Genomic DNA, 27,074 nt, shown 5'->3' on the forward strand with positions numbered 1-27,074 from the left:
ACAGCTTGTTAAGTCAGGTTAGAAAGGCAGAGGTTGTCTGGATTCTAGGCTTCTGAAGAAACAGGGTTTTTTTATGTCTGCCCAGTCTCTGTTGAGGATTTGATAGTTGCTGTAACCATGCAGTCAGGAAGATTTGTATGATAATGTCTCCTAAACAGCACAGCTGATGGAGTATGTTGCTGCAGTACTGAAATGTGATAGTACAGCTTTTATTCCTCTTTTTACCTTTCATTTTCATTAGCATAGTGCACTGTGAAATCTAATGTGAAACTTGGAAACATACCAGAAAAGGATACTCGGTGCAGAAGGAATAATGCTGTCAGATATGTGAAACTCTTCTGAGGAGGAGAAAAGAAGCAGATTCATTCTGATGAATTAGTTAAATTAGGCTTTTTACATTTTTCAGCCAGTGCTGGTGGCTGCAGCTGAGCCCTTCAGGCTCTGCTGGCTATGAACAATGGAGTTGCAGATTTATTTTTCCTTTTAATCCCTCTTTAAAAAAATGTTGAACCGATGCCTGGCATTTGTGATAATTTTAGCCCCTCCTACTGTGCCAGTTGAAACCACTCCCTACATAACCAAAACAAATCAAATCATTCCCTGTGATTCTGAGAATATTTTACATTTCAATACAAGCTTTTGTGCACTGAACTACATTTCATACAGACAGTACATTTGAAAAAAAAGGAAAGTAATTTTTCGGAGAGATAAGAATGACTCAAACAGCGCCTCATTTTCAGAGCTCAGAAACACAGCAAAATCAATCTGGAAGCACTAGCCTGCTTTAGTTTTAAATACTGAAATATATAATCTCTTAATTGTTCTAGTATTGATTTGTTTTCCATTAGAAAATCCAATAGGTAGAACATTTAAATTGTTGTTCAAACTATATCAGATTATATATTTCTGAATTTAAAGCTTATTGATCTCAAATCATACCACAGACTTCAGATCTGGTCTTTGAGTAGCTTGTCGTAGTGTTGAATAAATTTTAGCACAGGAGTCATTGTACTTATGTGTGTTCCGGTTCTGTATTTTTTATTTCAACTGTGCCTTCTGTCATGGCTTGGATGACTTATATTTCCCACTGGTTTGATGAAGATGATTGGTATGGAGGACAACAAAGAGTAAGGATTGCTTAAATTAATATTTTCTCTTTTACTACTTTTTTATTTTTCTTCTTTAAGCTGCTGTTTATTATATTGATAGTATCAAAAGTCCTATTTCTATAGTGGTACTAGGAAGGGATTTTTAGTAGTTTTAATGAGGTCTTGAATCATAGATAAATCACATTTAAAATGAGGTTTTTGAAAATGGATGTTGCTGGCTGGATAAAAGGTGCTGGAAGTGTGATGGCCACCTTCTTGTATTTTTTAGGTTGCATAATTTAACAAGTAGTAATTCTTTAATATGGAATGAGATGGAAAGCAAACATTTAATTTTATAGTATTAGGAGGGATGGAGTAAAATAAAATAGTTATAAGTAGTAATAGAGTAAAAAAAATATTTGGGAGACATTAAATTCACATAGGGTCATTTCCAAGTTGTATCTTGGATAGCTTTATGTTTTTATTAACATTTTTCTGAGGAGGAGTTGTTACTATAGCAACATTTTCAGGATATCTTGGATTTTTTTTAGCATTTATTAGCTGCATGCCTTGAGCAAGCTTGGTCAACAGCTGCTTTCATAGATTTATGGTGGGAAAGGAGTATAAGTTACATTTCTTTCACAGTAGTAAGCTCTTTTATGGTACCTTATATTTCTGTAATTTCTTTTTCTTGTTTTCGAAGTATCTGGTCAGCTAATGAATTAGAATGAGGGAGATGCTACTGAAAGCAGCTGCTTGTATTGTATTATTGTGTATTACTTGATAATGCCAGTTATATGCTCATAAGTATAAAAAACTGGCAGGTATTTATACTGTTCCACTGTTCTCATTCTACATGTCACTCATGACATAGCTGTTGTCAGGGATTCAGATGTGAGAAATGTCAAGAGGTAAATTTATCTGAAATCAGACCAGTCTTGGCAATTTACCAGCAGAAAAGCAATCTTCTGGTGATTGCTGTAACTCTGGTTTGGAAGATGAGAACAAAATTGTATGTGGACTCTTAGATGCTTCATACTGTGATCAGATGTGGTTGTATATATATCTCTGTGTGTTACACCCATTATCTGCAAACTATGATTAAGCAATACTCCATAGATGATGACTTTGTTATCACTGCTAGATGGCTTTGTATTGATTAGGTGTGTATTCCAGCACTGCTGGTGATGTATTGTTAGAAATGTCAGTATTTCTCCATGCTTGGTTTCAAACTTAGTATGGCTCTTTAGATTATCTTGTTAAAGTTGCACAATCAAGGGTATTCTAGTTAAATGTACAAGTAGTGTAGTCAAAACAGTCAAAACCACTACTTTGTAAGACTTACTATCTTATAATTTTTTTAATATTATTACCTTATGCTTTATAAACAGGGTATATATCTTGGATTAATATATTTGGGTTTTATTTCAAGTGGTTTTTTCTGTAAAATAGTCTCAGGCTGTGATTTCAAGTTTCAAACTTTAGTGAAAAGTCCACAACTTCTTCGCTTGTGAAGCCAGAGATCCTGTGGTTAAATCAGTTCTGGTAGTGATTTGGGTCCAAATTTACTGTGGAGGTTTAAAATGGCTGTGAACAGTAGTAGAACACTTGTTCATTTCAAAAAATCTTTTAAATCAGAGTATTCTTTTCCTAGTCAGTGTCTGGATAACTGAATGCACATTTTGAACCCTTGATAGGTTGCCATAGATTAGAAAATGTCATCTGCAAATTCTGGTTGCAAGAGTCTAGCCAAAGCTTCTGGTGTTTTTGAGGAATCTTGTTGAAATTCAAGGCCTTGTCCAAGGCACCCTGTTCCTGACTATGGTTAGTGTTCGGATTATCTGGGAGCTATACACGGCCTGTGTACCATGGATTGTATACAAAATTAGAAAACACTTTTCCAATTTTTGCAAACTACCTATACTGCTTAGTGGTAAACTAGCAACCAGCCTGGCACTTTAATACGCAGTAGACTACCTTGGTAGAATTCTCTTGGGAAGTATGAAGGGCTCCACATGTGTGGAGAAGTACATATGTAAACCTACATAATTATTCTACGTTGTTCTACATTGTAACTGTCACTGCTAATATAGTCAGACTTGGTTCATCTTTTGCCCAGAAGCAGTTGCTTCTGTAGTAGTGTGTATTTTCTCAGACTATTCTGAGACCTGCATTGGTAACTGCAGTTTAATAAGCCACCTCAAGACTGAAAATTCGTTAGTATTTTGCAGTACTCCAAAGTGGGAAGAACTTTTGTTTGTTTTGTCAAAGTTTTCATACTGTAAGTTGTCTATTGGCTTTTAAGTTGTATATATACCAGAGTATTTCCAATTACCCTTTACTTCATGGGTCTGGAAAATTAATGAGAATTTAATTTCTTAACATGGCTATAATGTGCTTGGGTTTTCCCAGCACCACTGGAAGACTGCCAGTGCTAATAATGTTTGTGTGTTTTTGCATGAGTCTCGGTACCATTGAGTCAGACAGTGTCAGGCAGAAGTCTGTCTTGCGGACATGCCAAGATTTCTTTGTAGGTTTGAAGACCTTCATGCTTTTAGCAAGATAAAATGATTGTCCATTATTTGGTGCTTCTGACTGGTCCCACTGGATAGGGTGATGAATTTTAAGTCTTTAAGGAGATAAAATGTGATATAATGTCTTTATATCACTAAAGATCTTATTAATTATTACATTATCATTGATGTGCTGACAAAAATATTGGTACCTGGGGACAATAGTCTGGATGAGATATAACAGTTTTATATGTCAGACATACAGGAGTGACAGCAAGCTTTCCACATAAGAAAAGATACAAACCTGATGGGAAGATAATGCCAACAGAGTGAACAGAAGCAGAGGACACTAGCACTTTATGCTTATAGCTGTTAAGAAACTACACTTTGTACACACAGAAGCATATTGATTAACATAAGGCTACTGTATATCCACTTTTGTATGCATGCCATATTGCATATGGACTCATTTGGACGGGTCATACACCACATGGACTACAGACGAAGCACATGTGAGCATCTGTCAGAGACTGAAATATTATATTTTATGACTTGAACATTTTCTTAAAAGACTTTTAAAACTGTATTCCAAAAGCTGCAGAGAGGACTACCGAACCCTGAATGGGGCCCTGACTGAGGCCTGACACTGCTCGCTGATGAAGATAAGATAAAGTGACAACTCAGGGCTGGGGACATTCACTGAGCACAGGCTTAACACCTCCAAGATGAGGATCACAGCCCCAGGACTATCAGCTGCCAGGCTCGAACAGACCCTCACACCAAGGGGTGGAGGGAGGAGAGGCTCTGGGTATCTGGGAAAAGCCTGTGGTCAGAGGTGCCGTGACTGCCCGTCCTCCACTGTGCAGAGGAGCCCAGATGAGGGGTCCTCACTGGGAGGGGGAGAAGCTTATCCACAGCAGGAGGGGTGACATGGCCCATCACAGGGGCTGCCCTCAAAAGGGTCCCCAGACCCTGCACCAGAGCACCAGAGATGATGCAGCAGACCCTCAGTGTTGCAAGGGACAGTGTGTCAAGTTGGCCCCTGCAAGAGAGGCACGTGGGTGTTCCCACCTGGCCCAAAGCGTATATTAATCCATGGGATTCTGTACTCTTTGGTGTGTGGCAGCATGTGGCGGCGTGTGGTGTGGCAGCGTGGCATGGCGTGTGGCAGCATGTAGCAGCGTGGCCACAGCAGCGATGGGGGACCCTCACCACCAGCAGAGCAGATGGAGGGGAGCAACGAGACGTCGTTGGGACCCTCAGATGGGCCATTGCTTCCACCTAACCCCTGTCACCTCTCCCTGTTCCCCCATCCCCCACGCACACTTCTTTTTGTATTTCTTTCTTTCTTGTCTCTTCCCTTCTCTTTGCCTCTTTTACTATTAAATAAAATAATCAATTTTTTGGCAACAGCATCTAACCTTGTTTGGTTTTAATCTCATTTCTGGGGATATTTTGAACCTTCTAAGTTCTTTCCAGTTTATGCTCAGAGACATAACTTGCTTTGCTTTTCTGGGCCTAAACCGGATCGTAACAGCGTCTGTTGTTGGTTTTGCTTGATGGTTATACACTTATGGATACTGATAACGTGCAAGCACACATATTGATAATGAAAGTGTTAAGTGAAGGGTTTAAAGAGCTATTATTATTCTACAAGTGTCATTGTAGTGCAATTGGGAGATACAGTGAACAATGAAATACTGAGTAGCTGGAGCAGAGAAAAAGGAGTTAGATTAAAATTAAAATGGTGCCTGTTAAAGAGCTGCAGTTGCCAGGCTACTGACGCTGCAGTTTTCTGTGTGGTGTGACACAATGCTCAGTCTTTTCTCCTGCATCCTGTAGTAACTGTATTATTCTGTCAACATCAAGGTTTAGTTCCTTTATCTGTCAAGTAAAGTGATTTCATTCTGCAATCAGAACAATATTTTCCATTTTTGGGACCAGCAAGGTATAGGAATGAACATGGAAATTCTAAAATGGTTTGCAAAAACTGCTACCTATGCTAAGGTAGGGATTATTAGGCATTTATCTTTAAATTATTGATATAAAGCCGTCTAGTCAATTCAGTTGATATTTTTAAATATTTATGATATATCAAATTTCAGTTTTATGTGGTTGGTTGTGGGGTTTTTTTTCTATATTTAGCAACAAGGAAGGGCCTAGAATGTTGCTGCTTCTGCCAACTGGAAAGAAAGGGTTTTGTTGTCCTCCCTCTTTCCTTCATCTCCTTGGAAACTGTGGGCACACTGCTAGTTTTCCCAATGTGGTATATATTTTTTACATGCACAGGGTTTTTTTCATTGTATACTTAAGAGTCCAATATAATAACTTGTACATCCCTTATTTCAAAATAAAATGCTTTTTTACAAAGTATAAAAGCTCTCCATTGTATAAAAATGCACCATGTGTGAAATCATGCGTATTTTCAATTATGCTGCGTTTCCATGTTTTTGTCGTTTTACTCAGGCTGTTCTGATGAATACTTCTTTCTCTTTTATACTCTGCTTACTCTGTTAAGTATGCTTAACAGAAATCTGTAATATTTGAAGAGATCTACAGGAAGCTGCTTTAATGTATGATACCTACGAGAGAGGAAGTCAGTATGCCACACAACTGTCATTTCTTCTTCTAGATACTGTCATACTGAATTTCAAATGTTTCATCTCGTAAAATGGTACATCATTACAAAGAGCAGGAAATAATAGCAAGTTTAAAACAATAAATGTTAGTAAATAAAATGCAAATTCCTTTCTGTAATAAAGCTCAGAATATTTTGTATATGTAGCTTTTTTACATATACTTAAATTGGGAAAATCTAGTCAAAGTTTTAAGAATACTTTTTAAGCATGAATTCTTAACTCAGTGAAATAATGATATACTACAGAGCAACATTTTTCATGTAAAATTCAAAAATTTCATCTATTAACAGCATTTTTTATAGAGATTACTGCAGAACCCTACAAGGCAAATCTGTTGTTACTCTGAAAGAAAAATCTGTGGAATTCTGTTTTAGCATCTGTAAGAGATCTTAGCTTTACGATTAATTTTACCTGTAATCAAACTGCAAATTAAACAAGACTTAAGTTATATTTTCTTACAGATTAAAACTTCATCAAATCAGGAATTCTTAGCTCCCATATGAGAAGGTAAAAAAGAGTAGCTGCACAAAGTGACAAATCTTTCATTATTATGAAGTAAATACTTGTGTACTAAATAGTACTAGTTCTAGAACTAGTAAATAGTTCTAAATAGTTGTTGACTTTTTATCAATCTTACATTGATGGTTTTCAGGTGGTAAACGTGCAAACTAAGCCTACGATAACCTAATATTTTACATCTAATTCTCTTCTACTTCACCATGGCTTTTTTTAACATTCCTTTTCAATTTGCTGGCACACCTAGAGTTTTAACCATTGTTTTCCTTGGAATCAAGAACAGAGCCCAAAATTTCTAGTTCCAGGTATTCTGTGTTTTCATAAAATAGTTATCTAATCAGCTGGGGGACTTTAATTTCAGAAAAAGTGATTGTTAATGATGCCAGTTATTTTTTCATGGGAATTAGAAGAAGTCTGCTCTGAATGCCCCAAATCCAATTATTTCTCTGCATATGTGATTTATACTTTAATTGTACCGAAGGGACCTCTGGAATTTGTAATTTTACTGAACAGTAAAACAACACTAACTGGCAAAATTTGGAGGCTATTTTTGCCACTTGATGATGTTGATTCTTTAAATAATTAGATAAATTTCTCTCTGTGGGACTCATATCATTTAGAACATGAGATGGGTTGCAAAGGAGCTGCAAGATGATGCAATTTATGGAAGTGTTCTCTCTAGAATCTCTAATTTGCTGCAGAAGTTGGAAGAATTAATATTATTGACAGACAGAAAGGAAGTCTAATAGCCAAAGCACTTGTCTGCCACAAAGCTGTATCTTGTAACTTGTTTTTCTGTATATTTGTGTTCTGCTATTGCAGTCTCTTTTACCAAAATTTTCAAAGGTTACATGTAAGCATTTCATTTCCTTCAGTCCTTTAGTACTCACTCAGATGTTTAAGTACTTTTACTAGGGTCAGTGATATCTTTGAGATGATCAGTCTCAAACATTCAACTGATCCTGATCTTCTGCTAAAGACACACCCAAAATAAGTTGCTCTCAATTTTTTTTTTTTCACACTTTCCAAAGAGAGAGAAACATGATATCATGGAATTTTCTGCCTATAATTATTAATTACTGTTTACCTACCAAGCAGATACACCAAGCAAAGGAGAAAAAGAAATCATTCAATTTTATTTTTATCCCTTGTATATATGTATTAAAATGAAATTTTAATAATATTTAGGCAGCCATTTTTAGTCATTAGTTACCAGTAGGTTCCTTTGGGTACTGTAGATCACTACTGCAACACCCATATAAATTTTGCTCTGTATGTGCCTTAATACTAACGTTGTCCAGAAAAATATTTCCCCCTCTATACATTTGACATCAAGTAGCTCAAGAGTGATCAACAGCAACATATCTGTGCTCAACTGTTACACAGCCATGCATTGCGTAACCAGCCCTTGTGCTTCATCAACAGTTGCTCCCTCAAAATGCTTGATTGCTTTTGAAGTCTCATTTCTTGTTAATTCCCTTTCCTTTGCGGAGCTTGAAATGGTACCTAACACTTGGTAAATTTAACATAACTCTCCTTGTTTTTCAGGATTATATTCTTAGCTCTTTGACCTAAAGATGTCATCCTCCATATTCCATGTAATGTTTTTCTACCTAATGTCCCTCAGTTCATTAATCTATCCACAGCATAAATGGACCCTGAGATATTCTGTTACTAAGTAACATGTTGACATTATCCAGAATGAAGTGTGGGCTAGGTAAATAATTGGTCTGGTCCAGCAAAACATTTCTTGCATTTTTATGTTGAGGTCAGTTTTCTCACTCTGAGAACAGCTGGTACTGTGAGACTTGTTTTGGACATAGAAAGCATAGTTTGCTGTTCAGTAATGTTGCCCTAAGCTTTGCTTTTGATTCTTTACAGCTCACTTCAACTTTTTTGTTAAATGGTAATTATTAAGAAATTTAGAAAGCTTCTCCAGAAAGGATGATAATAAAGAGGATAATATGATAAATAGCTGTTCTATGCAAATGGTTTGAAGACCTTGTTACATGTTGGTTTTACTTAAAACTATTAGTATATGGTTTATTTTATGTGGCTGTCAGTGGGAGATGAATGGGAGAGCAGAGAAAGCATTAAACTGTAATAGAGAAAGTATTGAACCAGATCGCAGAAGAAAATGAACATGATGAACAATTTCAGCTAGTACAAATCAAGAAGTATTCAAGTTTTTATGGGCTTCCCACCCCCCCTTTTTCTTCCAAATGGATTCTTGTGAATGGTATTAGGCACCCTTTCTTGTGTGGCACTGAAACCTCTGAACATCCTGCTTGGCTTTATTTCAGATACATTCATTTGTACCTCAGGCAAGTTATATTTTTAAAGTAGACATGTATAAATTATTTATGGGAACAAAAATGTATTATTCTATTCTTTAATATTCTGTCATCCTGTAGTCTAATGAATTTCTGTTTTAAAGGCAAAAATGTCACATGTTAAACAAGTGGGACTTTTAGCTGCTGGATGTCAGCCATGGAACAAGGATATATGTGCTGCTAGTGGGGACAGATTTGCCTACTGTGCTACCCTTGCTGTTTATGTTTATCAGGTAAGATCATTCTTGTTTATCAGACTAGTTACATTTTTATGTTGCTGTTGATCTCACTTTGAACCCTTTTGATAAATGTTTCTGCAATGCTTTTGAAAGTATGGTTGCTGCTGAGAAAATGTCTTTGTAAAGCTCAGTATTCCATTCAAGATACCCCTGAAGTTGTATGTGTCAAGAATTATTTTTAGAAGACAGGCTCGCAGTGCAGCAAACATTTGAGATGAATGAAGTTCAGTGATAGAAGACTGGGTTCTGAAGGAGAAATGAAACAATTCCACAATTCCACTTAAAGCTGTACCATAAAATAGTCTTTTGCACAGTGGATTAAAATGGTTCAAAGTTGTGGATTCAATGGCCCACCTTTATTTGATTTGGAGCCTGACCTCCTCAGTACTGTGGTCTGCTGAAGTTTGCAGTTGCTGTACATCAACACCTAACTAAAAAATAGAAATGCTGTGACAAAGAATTTTCAGATTGAGAAATATGTGAGGAAATACAGGATGCACTTACTATAATTTTAAGAGTTATACCGGTGTAGGATTAAAATAAACAAAATTTACTGTGTCACATTTGGCATGTTTTTAAAATACATTTTAAACTCTACTAAGTAATTAAAAATAATTACAAGGATTTCAAACTCTTTTTTGTTGTCTTTTTTATGTTCTATCCTGTTTAACCCCTTGGAGATTAGTAAATGGTTGTTACCATGCCTATAAATAAAGCATTTTAGGATTGTTTGAGTACACTTCTCAATGAAATATAATAATTTATAAGTGACAAGAGGATGGAAGTAAAACTGGTTTTTGGACAGTTGGATATTGGACAATCTTTCTAAGTCAAATGTGTGAGAATTTATTTTATTGAGATGTGAGGTGCTGGCAATTTTTAATGCACTATAAATTCATCTGTAAGTCTAATACTGTTATATGAAATATTCTCCAACCCAAAGATACTTTAAGTAAGTTTACAAAAAATGTATCTCTAAAATGAATTTTACTATTTGTTTAGCTGGATCACCGATACAATGAATTCAAGCTCCATGCGATTATGTCTGAGCATAAGAAGACAATCACAGCCATATCTTGGTGTCCCCACAACCCTGATGTGTTTGCAAGTGCCAGTGCAGATAGTTTAGTGATCATTTGGAATGTGAATGAACAGAAAGTTGTGGCCAAGCTGGACAATACAAAAGGTATTTTAGACATGGAGAATTATTTGATCCATATGGCTTGATCCATGGGTATGAGAAATACTAGATACAGTGTAAACTCTATAGTTGGTTGGCCAGAGTTTTAACAATTGCCTAACACAATATTCTTGTCAGATTTGTTGCAGTTCATTCTAGAAAATAAAGATAGTGTGTTTGAGTAAATTGCTGTGAACCGTCTTGTATTTGGTAAAGAAAGATGCTATTCGTTTTTCTTTAAAGAAGCTGACGAGTTCAAGAATTAACTTTGCTAGCGTTATCTTGTTGAGCAGGGGAAAAAAAGTCCAACATTATTTTCATCACTGTATAAAAGGATAAATAATTAAATTTTAAACTAGTAAATTTCAATATAACTTTCGCTAAGTGAAAGTAAATAAAAGGTAGCCTTAACAGATTCAAGTACAAATCATCAGTGAATTTGAACAGCAGCTTTTGTTAAAATACCCTAATGCTTGTCTACCTGAATCTTGCCTCAGGCCTTGAAACTGCTGGAGATTGTATTAAAAGTCTAGAGGTTTAAGTATCCATGTTACAGTCATATTTCCCTGCCTGGTTCTGATTTATTACATTTAGTCAAAACAAGTGCCTATATTTCTGTTCTTACAGTCAATCTTGTCAGGTGTCCTTGGCTCCTACATTTGCATTCTTGGAAAGCAGATGTAACCCAAGAACAGTCCGAGTCTCAGGATCTGATAAGCCATTTTGGGACTCCCTACTCTGTTCTCTCCAGAGCATTTAGGGATACCTCTGGAAATCTTGTACATCTTGGATGTCATGCAAAAGAAAACTCCGCAGTGATTTAATCTATTCTAAAAGAAATATTGTATCAGTTTATGCATGAATATAAATGCTGGTACTTATTTTTCAATACCTTGCTTGTTTAAAAATCTACTTCAACCAATGACTACACATGGAAGAAGTGTTGTTATTACTATTTTAATATTTTTAGAAACTAATTTAATATGTTTAAACCTTCTATTGGTTTCTCTTTTAGTCCCTTTTACATTGCCATGTAAAAGTATCTAAATACAGTTTTAAGTTTCAGCTTGAGGAATTTATCTTACTGTCGTTTATTCCTTTAGGCACATATTATTAAATTATGAGGATGATGAGGATTGGAGACATTAAGATCAAAATTCTTAAATAGGACTGCCTACAGTTTGATGTTAGGCAACTGAATTAAAACTGTCATGTATCCCAAAAGAAGCTATCAAAAGTTCCCTTTTATTACAGAGCTAGCTTTCAAATTTTGTCTCAGATATCTGCTTCTGTTATATTTATCTCTAAATTTCTTTGTATTTTGCTAAAATAGGCATTTTGAAATTCTCAGTATTTTACTAGCTTAGTAGCAATTAACTTACAGTAAAACATAGTGGTGAATGAAATTCTGAATGAATGAAAGTATTTTTCACATCTCTTTGCAGGATCAGGTTTATTCTCTTTCAAATGTGTGATTGTCTTTGTCACCAATGAAATATAGATATCATTAAATACAGCCCATCAAAATAGTGTAAAAGTAATTTGGGAAGTAATTTTACTTCCTGCCTATGGAAGTCTGTAGTTTACTTTTACACTGTAAGATGTTCATGCAGTTCTCTATATTTCAGTCTAATAATTTTTGCGTAGAACAATTGTTTCTACTGTTTTTCAAGACAATTGCTGATAGCAGCTCAAGGAATACTACACTGAATTTCGTATCCTGGTTCTTATAAGGTTTACCTGTATGTTTCAGGAATTCCTGCGTCACTTAGCTGGTGCTGGAATGCAGGTGATGCAGTTGCATTTGTGTCCCACAGAGGTCCGTTGTATATTTGGACTATCTCAGGACCGGACAGTGGGGTAACTGCACATAGAGAAGCACACAGTTTCTTGTCAGATATCAGTCTGTTTAGATGGCATCCAAAGAAAAAAGGAAAGGTGGTATTTGGACATACTGATGGAAGCCTATCTATTTTTCAACCAGGTAAAAACTCATATGGTAAAATATTTATGTTTTTATATGTATCTCTTGTTTTTCTGTATGCATGGAATTCTGCACTTTTAAAAATTAGATTCTATAATGTAGGTACATATATAAAACTTGTTCTTGATTCATAATAGTCCTACTGCCTACCATATCATAAAAATCTGATTTCTTAGATAAAGAGTGCAGGGCATTTCTCATCCCTTTTGTGACCAAGATAAGACTGCAATTTTTCACTACTACAATGTACACATTTTTTTGGAGGGTGATAACAGCCATGATCTTCTACTGAGCTATATTTCCCTGCAAGTTTATTTTTCTGAATGGAAAGACTTGAATCTTTTGTTTACTTTCTTACTTTTGCATTTATTGTGGAGTCCTCTGTTTCATATTCTAGAGTCCCCTGCAATTTTATAGGTAGATCCTCGTGTCACACTTAATATTATCTTCATGGTTCTGTTCTGTCAAAGGATAGATGGGAAAATATTTATGTCTTTTTGTCTTAAATCCACCATGCATATTTGTGCATACTTTATAAGTAGTCTAGTTGTCTGCTAAGAAGGTGTCATGATTATAAGCTCATTTGAAGGTAAAATTTCACTTGTTTTCGTAATTTTCTTCAAAGACAGATGTCTGTATTAGGTTGAATATTTCAATTTTTTTTCCTGACTACTTCTTTTTCCTCGAGTAAAAACTGATTTCCAACTTAGTGAGAAAAACTGTTAAGTAATGTGTTAATTTTACATAAAGTTGTTCTCCAGCAGCCATGCAAAATTTATTTTCCTTCAGTTCACTCAACTAAGTTGTCACACAGGATGTCACACAGAATAGATTCCCTTGCTTCTGTAGTGCTGACTGAATTAGCACTGGCATTGGGAAAAGGATATCTATTTTATTACGACATCATCTAAGTATTTATCAGACTGAGACTTTTCATGAAGTCTGTCTAGAATTATTTGAATATGAAAACAGAAATAATAAAAAAAATATTTAAAATATCAAAATTATGTTCTGCAACTGAAAATGTAATACAGGCTGAAAAAATTTAGGCAGTGGCAGTTTTGTATGTACCACAATTCAAGTTGCTGTAAAAAAATTGTTTAAGGAAAATTATCCATTACTGCTGGGGATAAAACTATTTGCATCAACGTGAAATTTAGATTAGATTATCACAGGAATTCTTCCTTTCTCTGTATTTAGGATAGTTTTCCTTTTTATTGTAATATTACATATCTTTATTAAAATAATTTTAGAATTTAAAAAAAACCAAACATGCAAGTTATTTCCTGTTCTCAACGTACATAAGTCTTCATTTCCAATAGAGAAATAAAATTTGAAAGTTTATTTGAAGCTGGGTGAAAATTTTCTGCATAAATAGCAGACTGTGAAATGTGTTTTTCACTGTTGTTGCCTACTTAGTTTTCTCTCCTATGGCTGTATTTTTGACTATCCATTAATGTATCAGAACATTTAGTGGAAAGAAAATATATGGAAGAATTTAAGATTAGTACCCAATTTTTAGGGAGATTCAATGCAGTCATATAGAGCCAAATGTTTTGTACTATTTTTCCTTTCATTTGTTATCAAAATAAGCACAGCTTACTTAAAAGACCTATGACTCAGTTGCATGATTCATACTGTTCATGTCTTCTTTTAATGGAAAACAAAATTTAACAATTAGGGTTTTCATGAGGCTTGCTTTTAGACTCTTTTTTTTGAAACACAGGTAAAACTGAATAGCTCCTAGATACATACTCTCTCATACTCCCCCACCAGTTGATTGTGCTTTCTTGGGGCTGAAGTGTTTGAGTATGGCTGGTTTCAATCACTCGAGGACTTACTGCTTTTAGTTCTTGTATAGCTAACTGAAAAATGACAATTCAGCTTTGTTGTCAGTTCTTGTTTTTCATTTCGATGTTGACTTGCAGTAAAACAAAAATTTGAGCTGAAATATAAGCAGAGGACATTTTAAAAAGTGAGAATCCTCAAGTTTTTGGCAAATTAAAGCAGTTATCATACTTTTGATGTTATTCCCAATGCTTCAGAAGAGTGAAAAGAAATGGAATGGAGAAACTGGTTTGTGCTGTTAATTGTTGTGCAGTCTTAAATTATTTCTCCCATTTCTGGTACCTGATTTTATAAAGTTGGCCTAGATGTAATGTGTATGAACCAGTACCAGCATTAAAAATTAGTACCAGCTGAATAATGGAAGATGTCAATTTGTTATTTCTAGAAAACAGTATTTTTTTTTTCTAGTATAAGATCACAACTTCAAAAATACATTTATTCTATTATATACTATTTCATTTGGACTGTACACTGTCTTATAAAACTAAGATTCATCTCTGTAAAAATAAAAGTGGGAAATAAATATGATGTTAAAAAAATGTGAGTTTTGATAATATGGATCATCAAGTGAAACAAGTCATCTTTTTGTAGGTGTCAGAATAGATATTTAATGGTCTGTTTAATTTAATGGCTACAGAATCTATAAAGACTTCATGGTTGCACACATAGTTTTACAGAAGAAAAAATGGTTTTTCAGAAAAACCTTTACTACCACAGTGGTTTCCTGGTTCATACTGCCTTCATTTTGCCTGTATTTGTTGTGGTGTGCAGATTTACTTACACTCAAATGGATTCTATTTTATGCTGTGCTGCAGCCTTTACTCGTAGAAATTATTAGAACAATGTATATGATTTACCATACTTTCCTTTCCTATAAAATTATGTTAATAAACCTGACAGCTGTTTCTGTTCTCTGCGGTATTGAACATAAAATCAAATCTGATGGAAAAAGAAATACTCTAAATCAAGTACTGCAAAGGCAGCTTCATTAATTTCACTGGTGCAGACAAGAGAGCAGGCTAGTGAAAATTTCAAGGAGAGAGAAAAAATTATGTTTGTCAATTAACTTGTAATTATTGAAAGAATATACTTGATTTAATTTTTAAATAATCTGTTTTCTCATGCACTTTAAAGGTTCAAAAAATCAGAAACATGTCTTAAGACCAGAATCTCTTGAAGGAACAGATGAAGAGGATCCAGTTACAGCTCTGGAGTGGGACCCTTTGTCAACGGATTACCTTCTTGTTGCTAATTTACATAATGGTATTCGACTAGTTGATTCTGAATCTCTGTCCTGCATCACAACTTTTAGTTTTCCCAGTGCAGCAGCATCTGTTCAGTGTTTAGCCTGGGTTTCTAGTGCACCTGGAATGTTTATAACTGGAGGTAAGGCTTTTATTTCCTGATTTATACAAAGATAATAAATACAGAACTGAGTCTTCAAAACTGATACTCCAAGTTTGATTTTTCTGTTTTGTAACATTTTTACAAGTAGAAACATACATGAATTGTACAAAAACAGACCATAATACAAAACCAGAAAATAATAAAACTACACTGAGCAGTTTTTACATGTTTTAAAAATTTTAGCTACATAAGTATGTGACTTTCTGCTTTTTTTTATGCTAAATAATATTTTTCTCATGCACACTTTAGCAACAAATATATGAATTCCTTTGGGAATAGGAATAAAAATGCATTTTACTAATTGATGTCACTTCAAAGATTTAGAAAATTAAAAGAGGAAAAGAATCTATTTCCTTCTTTTCTATGCCACAGACATTATGGCTCAGGTTGAATAAATGAATAAGGAAACTAAGACTCGCAGAATATTTTATAATGAGAGAGGTTCCATAGAATTTATCTATGTTTAAATAGCTAGTTTTAATAATGATTGTTAATAGTGATATGGCCATGGTGGTAAATGGAGGATAAACAGGATGCCATGCATGTTGCACTAGATGATCTCCAGAGGTCCTCTCCAACCCTAACTATTCTGTGATTCTATGGAGTTGTCAGTACCTGCTTATAAAATTCTTCTTAGGACTTGAAGTTTAATTCATTGTTGGTTTTTTGCATAAATCAGTCCTCAAACTCATACCTCTGTGTTCTGTTTTGTTTGTTTAAACCTCAGATTCTCAGGTTGGTGTGTTACGTGTTTGGAATGTTTCACGTACAACACCTATAGATAATTTTAAATTGAAGCAAACTGGTTTCCATGGCTTGCATGTGCTAAGTTCTCCTCCAAAGAAAAAGTGTAAGTGTAAATTTGATTGCTATTCATTGTACTTGCCGCAGCTTAAGAAAATCTTATTTATGAGTCTTGTTATGTCCAGATCAGTCTCTGTAAGGCTGGTCAGCTCTTTAGTTCTTAATTAAAGTACCTTCTGCTGCTAGTGGACTAAACAAATGCATAAAGGATCAAGCACCTTATAAAGTCCTTCTGTAGTAGGCCAGGCTTCATACAGGAATTCTCAATTTCTTTTGTTTTAAATCTCATAGGAATACAAGCATTTTACTCTTTATAATTTTACTTATTATTGATATAAGAAATAATATTTTCTTATTGTCTTTTGCTTTGTATTGTTAAGCATGTTCATCAGAGTATCCTACTAAAAATCACCATACATCTTCAACAAGTGAGGCTGTTCCTCCTCCAACTTTAACCCAAAACCAAGCATTTTCTCTTCCTCCTGGTCATACCGTCTGTTGCTTCATGGATGGTGGAGTGGGGCTTTATGACATGGGAGCCAAAAAGTGGGATTTCCTTAGAGATTTGGTATGATTCATCTCTGTCTTTGAAATGAAAGTTTATTTGTCTTATGCACTTTCTTCCAACAGCAAAAAAACTGGAGAATGAAGTCTTTGCAGTACTGTAAAGCAGTTTCTATTGTTAAAAAGAGCCTAATTTTCTAGGAAACAAAATGACAGTTCTGAAGTTTAAAATAATCTTTTATTGCGGATGACTGAATTCTGTTGGAAGTATTCTGACAGGTTTTTTTTAAACCACAGATAAAGATTTAAGGACTTGGGTTTTGTTTGTTTATTTTTTTAACTGAAATTTTAGTTTGATGGCCTGCTCAGAAATTTTCTCTAGAGGGTTTTCTATAAGTCAGAATAAAAGTTTGAGTCAAGTCAGAGAGATATATGGTGAAGGCACTCAGTTTAACATTACAAAGACTGAATTATTAAATTTTCTTTGAAGCTGAAATTCAAAAATGGGTTTCACACATATTAGATGACCCTCTTCTTCACCAGGCTTTTGGTGATTGAGGTTCTTGATGATTTTTCTCTTTTCCTTTTTCATTGAAAAAAAAACTCCAAACAAACAACACCCAAATAATTTTCAGCTGTGCTCCCATATGTGTTTGCATAGAGGGTGCTGGTTGGTTTTCTCTTTCCATTTTTATTGGGTTTGGTTCTGTAAAGCAACTGAGGCTTAAAATAAATTCTTACATAATACCTGTGTTTCATATATTTGTAGATTTTAATTCTACAAATACATGTCTTGGAAAACACCCAATTGATACATGAAATCTCTAATGGATTGAAGTTTAAGCTGCAATAGAGCATAGACTGTATCTAGGAACACAGAATATTCAGTGGGCTACTAGGCAACTTGTGGAACATGTTCAACATACAGAGCTTTATTTTTTCAGTCAGGTGCTTTTTACCAAAAGGGAAAAACTATTCCTTTTTTTAAAAATTAATATTTTTTTTCTTAGTTTTTTTAATTATGTTTTTTAGCAACTTAGTTCCAACAGAAAATGCTAACACGTTCCTGGCACTGTGTACCCTGTTGTTTCATGAAGGAATTTTTCTGATTTTCATAATAATCTCTGAAAAAGCATGTTATAGTCTAAGTTATTTTATGCTATTTAATTTTGACTGATAAGGCAAACTCTTAATTGACCTGACAGGTAAATTATGTACAATGTATTTTAGAGCTTGATCTAGAGTTGGACTTATGAAAAACATCAAATGTAATAAAAATGGATTAAATATTTGTTTCATTTAAGGGACATGTTGAGACCATCTTTGATTGCAAATTCAAACCTGATAACCCTGATCTTCTTGCTACAGCTTCATTTGATGGCACAATAAAAGTTTGGGACATAAATACTTTATCAGCGGTTTATACATCTCCTGGTAATGAGGGGGTTATTTATTCCATTTCTTGGGCTCCAGGTAAGAATATTTTGCTGTATGTCTAAATGTTCTTTGAATTAGCATTGACTGCAGAATTTCTCATAGAAAAGTATTAGTTTTATATAGAAGGGCATCATATAAGGTTTAAATAAAACTTAATTGTCTGTGAAACCAGAAGAATTCAATGCTTCAGACCTTGCTGAAGCTTACCCTTCTGAGTAATGCTCCAAGTATTTCATACTCAGAATGGAGGGAGGGAAATCTCCAGAACATTGCTAACATGTCATTACACAAATGACAAAATGACTTGCTTTGCATGAGAAGCAGTTACTTAAAGGAATTCAGTTTATATTTTGGGCTGAAATAATGGAACATATGTATTTAGTTTTTATTTTTTGTGTAGGAGTCTACTCACTGAAGAACTCTGATTTTACCCTATGAGAATAGGAAGTGTCTTTTCTGCAAAGTGTCTGCTTTTTCTTAGAGAAATCACTGGAGTCAGTAGGAAATTTTGTTTTCAAAACTGTTCTGCAACCCTCTTTGGTGTACCTGAAAAAACACTTCTGATAGTTGTCAATAGTTGACAATAGGTTGACTTCCTTGTTGTGTTTTAGTTCTTTGGACAGCAGATGCATTTCTTTAAAATCTAAGTAATTCATCTCTCTGTTCTCACCTGCACTTTTAAACTCTTAAGAAATAGAATCACAGAATCACCAGCTGGAAGAGACCTCAATAATAACTGACAGGAGAAAAATATTGTGATGGGAAGCTTAATGTAGTCTGCATACGTGAAATAAATTTGCACTTTTTCATTTCAGAGAGTCTCTTGGACCTTGTTCCTCTTCAGAAATAATTTACCTTGCTATATGGCAATTATGGCAATATGAAATATGGTGCTTATGTTTGGTTATTTAGCTTTGAAATTTAAATTAAATTTGTAGTTGTATCTCACATTGAATGAATGGTTTGTCTACTGGAGGAGTGCTGTGGGGTTGTTGCTTTTTGGTTTTGCTTTTTTTTAAAAAAAACGTAAATTGGAAGCACATGCTTCAACTTTGTTCCTTACCATCCTGTCCAAAAGCTTCTGTCTCTCCCAGCCAGAACTTTTGCTGCTTCTTTCACCTTACTCCCAGACAGTTCCTATCTGCCTTGTACTTTGTTCCTAATATATAATCTAATGCATGCCACCATTTTTTTGGTCTCAGAAGACCTTTGAAAAAAGTGGTTACTCCTTTTTCTTTTTTCTCCCCCATCATTCTCCTACCTGAGTCTATTCCCATTTTATATATTTACCTTGTTAGACTCCCCCTGCATAGATTGTCTTTTCTGCCTCTGAAGCTTGGAATAAAATAACAGTCAAAACTTTCCTATAAATCTGCTATTTATTAAAAGCATAGCTATATTAGGATAGAGTCACTGTGGTGAGGAGAATTTGGTGACTTTTGGATTAGACCTGAACTGAATTTTCAGGTTCTCACTGTGGAGTTTTGTACTCAGATTTTCCACCCTGTAGATTGTGGTTACAGATTCAGGTACGTTCCTGACGGTCTTAGATGCAGTAATGGTGCAAGATTAAGAAAACAAAATACTCTTAGATGTTCTGTCTCATTTTTATGATTTGTCTTATTACATAGGGAACTTTAAAGGAAAATGGTCTAGTTGCTACAATTTAAGCTTGAAACATTGAGATTACTTCTCAGTTTGAGTCATATGCATCATGATCATTAATTTCTTACATGCAAGGCTTTCAGCAGGCAGTAAGATACTTTTACAGCAATACAATTTTTATTTGACCATTCCTCAAAGCAGGAATGTAGAAAAACAGGTCAGGCTTTCATTGAAATTGGTGTTTGTGACTTAGTAGCAAATACTGGCCTTAAACTATGGAAAACTCATGTCTATGTGCCATTGATGTTTTCTGTTCATATTGCATTTCTTTAATTTAAAGTAGAACCACCGTCAAACAATATTGTGATTATATAATTATTGTAATATTTTACAAACATCTCTCTTTAAAGGAGATCTGAACTGCATAGCAGGTGGAACATCCAGAAATGGCGGCTTTATCTGGGATGTTCGAAAAGGCAAAATTATAACCAGATTCAGTGAGGTAAGATGAGATTACTTCTTTTTTTGTCTATATGAAATGTAAAGTAGTCATTCCCTCTAGTGTCCATAATTAGAGATGGCCAACGTTCATATGTTTTTAAAAGGTGCTGTAGTATAAAAAACTATAGAATTATGTGTGTGCCAGTTTACATGTGTGGCAGAAGTATTTTTACTCCCTCAGACTTGATTTGTGATATGAGAGTGGTGAAGCACCAGATGGACTCCATTATCTTAAAATTGGTCCTCTAGGGATGCATGGCAAAAGCATAGCTGACTCCTTCTTAAATGTGTAAACATATATGGACATACAGACTCAGCTTCAAAAGGAAAACTGTGTTCTGTATTTTCAAACATAAGGGCCAGAAGAAACTTTCAGTCCCTAAAGTCTAGATCAATAAAGCTCAATTTCTCAGGACACTAAGCAGTATGACTCATTTAGCAGCTTGCCTTGGATTAGCTGAAATCTATCCAGGAATTTTTAAGTCCTGATATAATAGCATAATTTTTATTGGAAGAAGGAGCTGTGTAATACTATGCTGTAGTATTTTACACTATTTTGTGTATTCCTAGTATATAGCTGTGATCGTCAGATTATACAGACATAATTTTTTAACTGTAGGATCTGCATCAATGTACAAGGGATGCTCTTTGAGAAGAGAGGTGAAGGAGTGAGGAGAGGTACAAGCAGAAACCTTCAGGAGTTCTGGGATTCTGACACTGATATTTGCATTTGTGCTACTAAATATCTGATACAGGTCCCACTTAAATTTTCTCATACCACAGTTTTTCATGCCCACTAACTTCATTATTCCAACAAGTAACTAACCTTTATTCAGAATCATTGAATGAGTAAGGCTGGAAGGGACCACAGTGGGTCATCTGGTCCAACCTCCCTGCTCAAGCAGGGACATCCTAGAATGCATTGCACAGGATTGTGTCCAGATGGCTCTGGAGTATCTCCAGAGAGGGAGACTCCACAACCTCTCAGAACAATCTGTTCCAGTGCTCGGCCACATACACAATTTAGTTCTTCTTCATGTTCAGTTGGAACTTCCCATGCATCGGTTTCTGCCCATTGCCTCTTATTGCTCAGCACCACTGAGCAGAGCCTGGATCCATCCTCTTGACACCCTCCCTTCAGATACTGGCAGACATTGATGATCACTTCTCAGTTGTGAATTCTCAAGACTGAATAGGCCCAGCTCTCTCAGCCTTTTCTTGTAAGAGAAATCATTTTTATTGCCCCCCACTGGACACTCTCCAGGAGCTCCATGTCTCTCTTGTACAGGGGAGCCCAGAACTGGACACAGCAGTCCAGGTGAGGCCTCACCAGGGCTGAGTAGAGGGGCAGGATCACATTCCTTGACCTGCTGGAATGCTCTTCCTAATGCACCCCAGGACACAGTCGGCTTTCTTGGTCACAAGGGCATTGCTGGCTCATGGACAGCTTGGTGTCCACCAGGACCCCCAGGTCCTTCTCCACAAGCTGCTTTCCAGCAGGTTGTCCCCAGCCTGTGCTGGTGCCTGGGGTTATTCCTCCCCAGGACCCTGCATTTGCCTTTGTTGAATTTCAGCTGGTTCCTCTCTGCCCATCTCTCCAACCTGCCAAGGTGCCTCTGAAGGGCTGCAGAGCCCTCTGGGGTATTGGGCACTCCTCCCAGCTTTGTGTCATCACTGAACTTGCTGAGGAGGCATCTGCCCCTTCATCAAAGTCATTGATGAACAAACTAAACAATTCTGGGCCCAGTGTTGAACCTTGGGGGCCACCACTAGTGGCAGGCATCCAACTAGATCCTGTGCCACTGATTGCAGCCCTCTGGGATCTGCTGTTCAGCCAGTTCTCAACCCACCTCACTGTCCACTCATCTGGTCCACACTTCCAGTGTGCGAAGATCTCTTGCCCCCTTTATCCAATTTCTTGCTCATCAGGATGCATTGCTCTTGAGCCTGGAGGAAGTGATCTGGGAATATCACTGGTTCTCTTGGACCCTTCTTCCCTGCAAGGCATGTTCCCGTGGAACTGTTCAAAGAAAACCCCTGAAGAGACTAAAGGTAGCTCTGCCAAAGTCTGTGATTGTATCTTACCTGCTGCCCTGCTTCCGCCTTGCCTGATACTGAACTCCACAGTCTCATGGTCACTACAGCCAAGGTTGCCCCCAGCCTTCACATCCCTCACAAGGCTTTCCCTGTTTGTTAGTATGAGGTTCAAGCAGCACAAGATCCTTATGGGATCTTCCACTGCCTGTGACAGGAAGATGTCATTAACACTTTCCAGGAATCTCTTGGACTGTTTGTGCTTCTCTGTGTTGCTTATCCAGCAGATATCAGAGTAATTAAAGTGCCCCACAAGAAGCAGTGCCTGTGACTTTGGGGCTGCTTCTACCTGGCTATAGAAGGCTTCATCCACTTCTTTTTCCCTATCAGGCAGCCTATAGCAAACACCCACAACAGTGTCTACTATCCAAAACATAAGCTTTTGACTTGCCCATCATCCACCCCAAGACAGAGCTTGATACATCCTAAGTGTTGCCTCACAGAGGGGGCAATTCCACCAATGTCACTTCCTGATCTGTCTTTTCTAAACAGTATGTAGCCTTTCGTGGCAGCATTCCAGTCATTCGAGCTATCCCGCTGTGTCTCTGTATTCACAGTGCGGTCAAAGGCCTGTGACTGCACATAGATCTCTAGTTCATCCTGTTTGCTCCCCATACTGTGTGTGTTGGGGTACAGGCACTTTATAGAAGTATTTGACTGCGTCCACATCCCAGTGGAGGTGCAAAGGGATGTCCCATAGTCCTGTCTAGTGATTATGTCTTTGGCTGCTTGTGCTTGCTCCAGGCTCTTAAGCCTCCTTAAGCTACTAGAGTGGTTTCTGTTCTCTCCTTCCCTACACCTTCTCTCTGGCAAGCCTGGCCCTGGCCTCTTTCCAATCTAGTTTAAAGGTCTCTCAGTGAGCCCTATGAACTCATGAACGAAGGTCCTTTTTCTCCTTTGAGACAGGTGGACCCCATTTGTTGCCAGCAGGCTTGGTGTTGTATAAACTGACCCATGATCAAAACCCCCAAAACTGTGCTGGTAACACCAGTATCAAATCCGGATGTTTATCTGCATGATCTTCCTGTTTCTTGCCCCATCATTCCCTGCAACTGGCAGCACAGAAGACAACACAACTTGTACTTCACATCACTTTACCAGTCGTCCCAAGGCCCAGAGGTCCCTCTTGATTGTCCACAGTGTTCTTTATTTAAGCTTCAGGTTTATGTAGTTAGGGATTGCTCATTCTTCAGCTTGACCCAGTTTTATCTCTTGGATCCTGAAGGTTACAGCAGTTTTACAACTGTCCCAGTTTGAGATAAATTCGGAGGAATGTCTGAAGTGAACGTCTTCTGATAGAAAGCAGGTTACAGCCACCCTCCCCCACCAGAAGATTCTTCAGAAAGAATTTTCCTCAGAGGAAAGTGAAAAAAAGTTATTTATTTAACAAGCAAAAGAGCATGCAGGCATGGAAAAAAGAATAATGCTAAATAATAAAACCTCTTGCTATGGAGAGAACCTGGGTAGGTTTCAGAGTCCTTTGTGGGAGGGGCTCTCTCCTCTCCAGAGCTGGGGTTCAGCATGGGCCCCTCTGGGCTGGTGTGTAGGGCCTCCTGGATGATGTTCTGGCGTTGCTGAACAGTCCAGAAGAGAAGAAGAAGCCAAAGTCCCAGGGCTCCATACTTTAGCTAACAAACAAGAAACTAGCTAAAGGGCAAAAGGAATGTAACCCTTCCCTGCTGCAGAAGTGGAGCAGCCAGGCAGGAGAAGCCAGCGAGCTTATCTGTGTTTTGAACACAAACCGCCGAAAGAATTCCAGCAGCTCTCTCCCCTCTCCCACAGTAGTTTTAAAGGCACAGAACTCCTGTCTGGCATAGGGCAGATGATAGGGAATACAGTATCATACAGTCACCCCAGGACAACTACCTATCTCCATATTCCCGATATTTTGGACTTGGATTCTCAAACATCCAATTGTATTGGGTACTCATTATAATGTGGTTTTGTACAGTATACTGTACTGTACTGTCAATATGCAGCCCACAGGGGAATAAAGTAAAAAAGATGAGTCAATAGATGAGAGAAAAAGGGGTGAATTATTTCTTATTGATAGGTATTTTGCATTTTTTGAAGCATGGAAAGAATGGAATCTTCTGCATTGCCTGGAGTCATAAAGATTCCAAAAGAATAGCAACCTGCAGCAGTGATGGATTTTGGTGAGTGTTATTGGAAGAAAAAAAAATTGCTAAATGCACTTCTCAAGTCCATAAATTTTGACAGTACTCTCAGTAATTAATTATAAAACGTTTCTTACTGGACAAAACTTGAATCATATTAGTCTTCTGTACTTGTTAGGGTATGTTTTTCATGATTTTAAGAAGAAAAAAAAAAGGAAATGTTTTCAAAGGAATAGTGTCTAAGACACTCTAATAGTAAAACTAAGTACTGATTTTTATTTGGACCAGAATATCTTCCTGTGTTTCTTATCTGTAGAGGACATCAAAAGCCATCCAATTTGCTTGTCTTAATTTTTAATTTTTTTTTTTTATTTTTTTAGTTTTTTGTTTCAAGGACTAAAAAGTACTATTTTAGAATGAAGTAATTACAAGTGTACTATCACAGGAGTATAATAACTCATTTCTAAAAACACATGAATATCTATTGAGACCAATTTTGCGTATATTGTGTTTCAGTACATTTTAAAAATTCTTCTTCATTAGTTTCCTCTGCTACCTGTGTCATTCCAGCTCAAACATAATGAGAAGAAATTTTAGAAAACAATCAGCTTCTTTTTTTTTTTTAATTCATAAAGATCTATTTGTACCTTAAAGCCATGACTAAAACTTTGATTTTGGGCTATGGGGATCCTTTCACAATAGAGGTACTATGGTGAATATCTTTAAAGCCACTCTGAAGAAACATAGAAAATGAAGTAGAGTTAGATGTTGTACAATCAACATCCAGTTAGATGTTGTAATTGAGGGGCTGATATTATTTGTGGCTATTTCTCCTATTCTTTGTGTATATCTTTTTGCTATCTGGCTTATTTGCACAGAATAAAACTTCATTTTGGATAGCCTACTCAGAATGTATTTTTGCTTATAATAATACATTGTAATTGGTTTCAGTATTATTCGAACCATTGATGGCAATGTTCTTCACAAGTACAAACACCCAGCTGCAGTGTTTGGCTGTGACTGGAGTCAAAACAACAAGTAAGTAAAAATTAACCCAAAGAATTGACAATATTTACTATTTAAATTGATTACCAGCAAAGTAACACAAAGTTATCTAGAATGTGATATTCACTGTGATAGTAAAACACTGAAGTTATCTGTTCCACAGTAGGATACGCCTATAGCAGCTCTCTATTCCCAGTAGTATATTTCATTGACCACCATGAACTTCCCGAACTTTCAAAGGAGGATCATTTAATATTGATGAGGGAAAAAAAATTATCTAGCTGAATATATAATGGGTGGGAGAAAAAAACAGACATTCAAAACCAGGAACGAGGGTTTTAGATTGGTGTCCTTGGAATGGCTGCTAAGGTGAAGATGTCGCAGACAAGTAAATACATTATGATTATATGTAAATTTTGTAGATAATTCCTAAAAATGACATGAGAACTTTGTGTCAAAAAAAAAAGTTATATGGTAATTCAATCTATTAATAGTTGTGTATTGGGTGCATGGTCATACTGCAGTGCAAATACTATTCCCCATTGCAACTAATGGATCTTTATCAGGTTTTTTTCTGATTTAGTTTATTTAATTGGATTATCAATAGCTACATCTTGAAGAGACGAAGGAGAAGCAAAAATATGCTATTTTTTAAAAACATAGTTGCAAATTGCACTTTTTTTTTTTTTTTTAATTTAAAAAGACATTGGCCATCTCTGTGATTTTGCTGTTTTTATTTTGCAGAGATATGATAGCTACTGGTTGTGAGGATAAAAACGTTCGTGTTTACTACTTGGCAACCAGCTCTGATCAACCACTGAAAGTTTTTACTGGGCATACTGCAAAGGTGTTTCATGTACGGTGGTCTCCTCTCAGAGAAGGAATCCTCTGCAGTGGCTCTGATGACGGGTTAGTATTTCTGAACAATTAGAAAACTTAAACCTCAAGCAGGAATATTGGAGAAACTTAAGATCTTTACTTGTAATGGTGTTGTGAATACTTAATAATCTAAATCTCTGCCTTGTTCAGATTCAGGCTTTAGCTTTATTCTTAGCTTTATGTAGTATTTGGGCAGCAGGATCATTATCTAAAATTGTCACGACTGCTGTAGTTGGGCAAGTTTCCAAATCCTTTCCCAAGAGTAGGGTCAATGCCTGATACTATTACTGCAACGAATAACACAAGAAGGATACCACGTTTACATTACGTCTAAAGAAACAGGTGCAAGACCTGCTCTTATTTGATATTTTTCAAAAGTAT

At 36.2% G+C, this 27,074-nt stretch overlaps 1 protein-coding gene across 1 annotated transcript in view; it reads left to right on the plus strand.

The window, feature by feature from the left end:
- Window positions 1-1,061: 1,061 nt before the first annotated feature.
- The window catches only part of WDR17 (WD repeat domain 17), a gene marked incomplete at its 5' end in the record, with an annotated part of 46,315 nt that continues 20,302 nt past the window's right edge, over window positions 1,062-27,074 (plus strand). The window contains 12 exon segments of the mRNA XM_082282048.1: window positions 1,062-1,127; window positions 9,194-9,322; window positions 10,331-10,514; window positions 12,262-12,492; window positions 15,475-15,726; window positions 16,475-16,602; window positions 16,946-17,119; window positions 18,360-18,528; window positions 20,508-20,599; window positions 24,766-24,848; window positions 25,761-25,847; window positions 26,559-26,723. Of these exon segments, the coding sequence (XP_082138174.1) occupies window positions 1,062-1,127; window positions 9,194-9,322; window positions 10,331-10,514; window positions 12,262-12,492; window positions 15,475-15,726; window positions 16,475-16,602; window positions 16,946-17,119; window positions 18,360-18,528; window positions 20,508-20,599; window positions 24,766-24,848; window positions 25,761-25,847; window positions 26,559-26,723 (1,760 nt within the window).

The sequence above is a fragment of the Coloeus monedula genome (assembly GCF_965178545.1).
Source record: "Coloeus monedula genome assembly, chromosome: 5".
NCBI classification, from domain to species: Eukaryota; Metazoa; Chordata; class Aves; order Passeriformes; family Corvidae; genus Coloeus; species Coloeus monedula.